The sequence below is a fragment of the Chenopodium album genome, chromosome 2 (genome assembly GCF_948465745.1).
Source record: "Chenopodium album chromosome 2, dcCheAlbu1.1, whole genome shotgun sequence".
Lineage (NCBI taxonomy): Eukaryota > Viridiplantae > Streptophyta > Magnoliopsida > Caryophyllales > Amaranthaceae > Chenopodium > Chenopodium album.
The window spans coordinates 59,777,130-59,783,930 of record NC_137835.1 but is presented as its reverse complement, the minus strand read 5'-3'; the positions used below and the strand labels follow the sequence as shown (position 1 = coordinate 59,783,930).

The 6,801-nt window shown below is 32.7% G+C and overlaps 1 protein-coding gene across 1 annotated transcript; it reads right to left on the bottom strand.

Annotated features, from left to right (window-relative positions):
- Positions 1-528: 528 nt before the first annotated feature.
- On the bottom strand, positions 529-6,058 carry LOC145599059 (uncharacterized). The gene is made up of 5 exons (XM_081655475.1): positions 5,406-6,058; positions 4,056-4,208; positions 1,411-1,509; positions 1,122-1,283; positions 529-973 (listed from the first exon to the last, which is right to left on the bottom strand). Exons 1-5 carry the CDS (start codon positions 5,946-5,948, stop codon positions 842-844), a joined length of 1,089 nt encoding a protein of 362 aa, XP_081511601.1. The 5' UTR covers positions 5,949-6,058; the 3' UTR covers positions 529-841.
- Between the last annotated feature and the right edge of the window lie 743 nt (positions 6,059-6,801).

The following is a 6,801-nucleotide window of genomic DNA, read 5'->3' as shown; positions in this document are numbered from 1 at the left end:
GATGTGGCAAATAAATTAGGTAGATAACCAACCAAGCGTTCTTGGTGGAGGTGGTGGAAAATTTATACTATGGCTTTGAAATTACAAGTTTAAGCCCCATTGCCTATATTTGCCACGGAGTTGAGGATTTTTTTACCCTCCCCGTCTACTCTTAAGCGTTGACCTATATAGCTAAATTGATTGACCAATGGAGATGTTGGTTCAATAGAATCTCTTGTCCTTACTAGTAAAAATTAAAAAATAAAAATTTTAAAAAAAATACAGGTTAATCCTTTTTTTTTTTTTTTTTCAGCGGGTTAGGTTAATTACTTAATTGTATTCAATTTGAATAAATTAAGTTCAAATCAGTCGCGTTCAAATGGCTAGTCAACTTCGACTCTTCTATTGTCGATTTGCTTATCATTAAACATCAGTTCATACTAGTCATTACTTTTTAGCTCGGGTTGGGAAATTCAATCCAACACTGTTAATAATTCACTCCAAATATCATACCAGCTCAGCAAATGCAATTTTAACCTCCAGTACCCAAAATGAAATCGAACAGAATTACAAAGGTATAAATATGGACCAAATCAGCAAATTTATGGATCAAATAACACAAAACAAAACTCTCTAATGCAGCTCATGAATCTCTCAGCAGGGAAGACAAATATAAGAGGAAAAAAAAAACCCATTTGATAATGTTTCCCAATCGGTTGAAGTAGGAAACCAAGCTTCTGAACAGCCAACAAACTCACAACACAACAATAAACACACTATCCTACTATGCAATGGCCGTTGAATTTAAATCTATACAAATGGGAAAATATCAATAATCACATAATATAACCAACTCGGAATCCTAAAGAGAAGATGCTTCAGCTTTACAAACAGGGCAAGCATTTTTCCTCACAAGCCATTGCTTTATGCAATGCAAGTGATAAGCATGTCCACATTCCAGTTTCCCCACCTCTTCTTCCACTTCGTACTCTTCCTGCATAATTGACAGCAAATACAACTTACAACTTTAATTTCATGTTACTATCGTATTTAGGGTTTGTTATTGTTTTCAGTAATTTTAACTTAATGACATGAACGGATTGTCAGATATTAACATTATGTAGTGGCAACTTCAAACTGACCTGACAAATGCTGCATTTTCCTTCTATGTCTGCTGATATGTGGGATTGTGATGGAAGTTCATTTAGGATAGAGAGCTTGGTTTTCCTAAGACATCTACCAATCTGATCATCTCCCAATCCAGTACTCACATGCCCGATTCTATCACCAAGTTCAAGCAATTCCTGTTTGGACCATCAGAAAGATAGGTAGCAACATATAAGCAAAACTGAAACCACACTCGTGCCTATATGTTAATTAAATTGAAAAGCAATGACAAGATCACAAGGGAATGAGAAAAGATAGTCATACTTCATATGTCATATTATCAACATCTAGTCTCAAATCCCGATATCTATCAGCACTACCTGATCTTCTGCCCGTCAACAGACCATTTTGCAACATTAAGATCTGTGTACACAGCATACCCATATGTTTGGTAAGATGTCACATTTATTCAACATGATATTTTGAAACATAATTTACTTCAATTTCAATTACTAACAAGTAGCACAAAAACAATGGGAGAATTCAGCAGTCAGTACTCAGTACAGAAAAATCATAGGTGGTCAGAAAAAGAGTAACCACAGTAGACTTCAGGTTGAATACTACTTGCATTAAATTAATTATTATAAAAAAAAAAATATAAAATATAAAATATATAAAAAAAAAAATAAAACCACTAAGATCATTCTATGACATCAGGCATTTCCCATTCAAAGTACAACTCAAATATTATTTGATATGAAATCTTCCAAAGCCAATGAATTACAGAAATACAAGATGAAGATCACCAACCCAACTTCTCCATATATTTAATATACTATTTTTTTCTTCCTTAGGAACACTAAAGTAGATCTTATGTTTTATCAATCTCTTTCTAAATTATTTTGTAACTAAAGCCAGGGTCCAGAATAAGTTTACAGCAAGCTATTTATCATAGCACATCTCCAAAATCCATATCAACAAAGCATAGTTCTAAATGCCCATCTAGCAATCACTTCATCAAGTTGGAATGAGAACAAAGATGATTGTGACCAAAGTGTTCTAATAAAATGGTGTTGTGAAGAGTAGCTTGAAATTTTGAGGGTTTTCTTCAAATAACAAAACACCCAACAACTTTATAAATTTTCTGGGCCAATGCAATGTAGCTGACTCATTTAGTCTATATTATTTCACGACCATCATGATTCAAGAGAGAGAAAGAAAAACAAAGGATGGGGCATCTGGGACGACATTCTTTACACCAAATAATCATAAAATATCAGAATTTGTTTAATCAAGTCAATAAAACAGGAATTCAAGGTTCCTTACTCCATTTTAAATGTGTTGGTTTTGCTACTTCAATAATATCTTCAACTGTCTCAAAATAAATTCAAATAAATAAAGAGCTCCATTCAATCTTTTAGGAAATATAGATCACAGCCATGGGGACTACTTATGTGAAGCAGGAAATAAAATAAAATAAAAATCTATCAGAATCCATGCTGCTTTTTATTTTATTTTTCAAATTTTTTAGTCACTTGCTTTTTTCTTTTTTTTTTATTTTTTATTTTCTCTTTTTTCCTTTCTTCTAGGGGTTAACAGATATTACACAAATAGAACACTTTGTAATTTTATTTTTGTTTTTAATAAACTGTCCTCGTTTTAAGCTAGAACCTAAGCATAGATAATGGCCATAATGCATCCATAACTTTCTCATTTTTTTCACACATTATTGTTTACTTTTCAGGTAGCTACCCACAAAAGTCAAACTCTCAATATAGGTTATTAGAATATACTCCTATAAGTAGAGGAATGATTCTGTGACACTATAAACATCCAACCACATGAGGATATAATCAAAACTTGCCTAACAAATCATTATTAAATCCCTCGAATGAGGGTCTAAAGTAGCAACATAAATTCACGAGCAAGCTACTGAATGTAATTAATAGTTTTCCCAAGCAAAACAGAATCTTTAGAGAAATAAAGAATTAAGGGCATTATGATAAAGATGTGGTTTTCAAGGTTGAGAACAAGGGAAAAGTCAAGTCCACTTTACCTGCTTTTATGCACTAATATCAGCAATTAGAATTGGCAAATTTAAACTTTAAATCTTTTGACATCCCATTTATAAATCAGAGGATATGTTTGATTTTTATGGTCAAATCTTCTCAATTTTTATAAAGCAAAAAGTATAAAAAATGCTGTTTTTTTTTACAGAAAACCACTCTTTCTTCTTGGGCTTAAACATAAACAATTGGCTAAATACTTGGTGATAAGCATATGATAAAAATCCTTTCAATTTAAACTTTGTGTGCTTTCTCAACTATGGACTTTGTTATAAGATAATTGGTCACATTTAAAGAAAGTTGAAATTTTCTGTTATTATTGTTTCTTATCAAGTGAGTGTCGCTAAAACTAGATTTCTATATTTTATCTTAGAAAGTACTTCAGCAGGATTATAACATTTATACCATATAATATACCAAAAAAAATACATATGGTTAAAATTAATATTAGGCTAATATTTTCTAGTTGTACCAAACAAATCCTGTGAAGAGGACTGTAGGAATGGGGTCAACAATGATAACTGGGACGCCCTATAGTTTTATGTTTAAACAACAAGGCAGATCTGGGTGGATCATTACTTTACACCTAATATAGATTAATCTGAAATATATAATTTTTCATGAATAAATGCCATATAAAAAACCGGACACTAATGTAATAATGAAATAGACGCCGCACATGAAATTATATTTCTGGTTTAGGGGACAAATCATACCTAAAAGCCTAAAACATCATCAAGTAAAAGTCACTTGACAAACAAATGAATTGGCACTTTCAAAATCTATTACTAAATTGCTAAGCAAAGTTTTGCCTTTCATAAAGGTTAACCTACAATGCAACCAGAGGTATTCGCCACGAGTAGATTTGATAACTAAAGTCATATAAGCACCATATAAACAAACCTCAGCTAGCCCCTCCGGGGATCGATTACGCAAATGATGATAGTAACGGGCTTCAAAAACATCCGGCCCAAAAGGGGGAATATCAAAGGCAGAATCCAGGCCCGGAGCAGCGAATTGCTCAGCATTCACTCTTTGTCTAGAATAGGAGGCTCTCTGCAAGTAGACAAATATACAACGAATTAACGACAGATTGTATTCAAACATAGTCAAATGATACTGGCAAACGGATAGAAATCAAACCAAAAGACAGTAATACAACTCAAGCGAACAACTAGCAATAAAATTTAATAAATGTACTCGTATAAATTAGGCCAAAACTCTCTTCAGTATCATTAATTCCAGAATACCCAAAACTCAACCGACGTGTGATTGTATCATTAATTACTAAATTAACACCATTTTATGTGTATCGTTGTATCAAACCAATTAATCTAATCAGTTATTCAGTTAAGACAAATATAAGAAGACTTAAGTTAGGCCATCCAATCTATATACTCCATGTTATTATAATCGCAACAATTGATGGAAAAACTACATACTATCTTAGCATTATTGAAATCAAACAAAGGATAAAAAAATGATCTACTGCATAAAAATATGCCTTCCGCCTTCCCAGACAAAAAGCAGCACCAATCTTAAGGTATAAAGTTCGATTCAAAAATCATATATTTAACAATTTATGTCCATAATTTCATCTAATCCAACAAATTAGTGCCTGTTCATATTTACTGAGCTGAACTGAACTGATTGGAGCTGAGCTGAACTGAATTGAACTGAATTGGAACTGAACTGAACTAAGCTGAAATGAATATTTTATGAGAGAGGGAAATTAAGAGCTGAACTGAACTGATTGGAGCTGAACTGAACTGATTGGAGCTGAGCTGAACTGAAAATAAGTAAATATGAACAAACCCTTATTACACACAAAAAGGTTTTAAATTTAATTTAGTACTCGTAAATCTTAACAAATTCTCCACATTATTACTTCGCATAGTTAATGTTGAATTCCTCTACTTTAAAATTTTATATCATCCGTCTCTAAAATTCCTTTCTGTTTCGAGAAATTGCGGTCCAAAGGGTAAGAATTTATTCGAGATAAAGGAAGGAACTTTATTTTAACCCGGCTACATTATGTCATCATCTTCCACGAATATCGGCTCAAATTTCTGGGTTTTAAAAATATTATAGGAAAATCACTAAATTCAATTAAAATTCACCAAAACATTTAATTTTTTTTTTAAAAAAAAATAACAAAAATTGATGCTTAAAAATAGAAACCCAAGACCCAAAATCTATCAAAATTTAGAATCAATCTACAGCAAGAAAAACCCAAGAAAAGAAAATAATAACCTCTCTATGTTGCAATTTATCAAGATCAATTTTACCACGGTTGAAATTGGTAGAAAGAGGTCTAACACAATCAACAGAAGCAGCAGCAGAAGCATCCCCACACCATAAATCTTGAACGCCAATTGGGTCTTCCATTAAAGCACCTTGCAATTGTTGAACATTCTTCTTCTTACCATTTTTCTTCTTCTTTTTCTTACTATTATTATTATTATTGCAATTGTTATTGTTGTTGTTCTTGTTGTCACTCTTATTCTGTCGGCTGGTTTCCCAATCAGCCGAGGACCTTATAACACCGGGGACGGTAACCTCGGGCCTCGCCGCGCACCCGAAACCCCGTAAACTTCGTGTTTTGGGGGTGAATTTCGAGGTTTCATGGTTAGTTGAAAAGGTAGAGAGTAATAGGGAAGAAATGGAGGATTTACAGCGAGTAGATTGGATAATTGAAGGCATTTGAGGGTTATTTGGATCTGATGAATGATGATTTCTGGGTTTACGGCATTTGAGATGGTCTGCAATTGTGTGGTCTGATGAAATTGCAGCCATGAATGATGGTAATTTGCAAGTTCTGGAGAGAGAAAAAGAAAAGAGAAGGGAAAGGTGGGGAGAGTAGTGTTGCTTTTTTTAGGGAGGAATGGAATATGGATGGATTGAGTGGGAGGGAATTTAGGGGAAATTTTTTTTAAAGAAGTTGTACTAATGGTGTGTAATTAATTTTTGTTATTATTTGATATTCTTCCATGTTCTTGGTAATTAATTATGTCCACTTTTTGTGTATCAATATACATTACCAGGGTACCACTGTACGAGTGTAGGACTGTATTTGTATTTTGCTTGGAGGGACTGAGGGAGGGAGGGACGAAGATACATGTATATTGTGTTGTGTGACTTGTGCGACTGTGTCTATCAAAGGTTGAATTTTAATTCGAACTGGTGAAATTGCGTGTGATTGATCCAATTTGACAAGAATTAAACCATTAAAACCCGTCATTTGGAAATTGAAATTTAATCCTAAAGGATTATATTTACTTGAAATAGAATCAATTGGATTTTTCCGTTCAAAAAATAAAGAATAAATTGGATTTTTGTTGAACCATTTATGACCCACTATACATTTAATCAATTCGAAGCTTGATTACTCCAAATCTTGAACAAAACTAAATATTTTCGAACTAGTTTCGCTTGGAATTGTTTCAAAAAATAAATAAATAAATAAATAAATAAATAAATAAAAAATAAAGATCCCATAAAACATGGATTGTTTAAAACTGTGACTTGTTATACTTGAATCTGTTTACAACTTATGACACGGTTTATCCAAACCACTTCGTAGCCTATGCTACTGACTACATACTATAGACACCAAATTTGTGTCTTCCTCAATGGTGCTTAATGATGA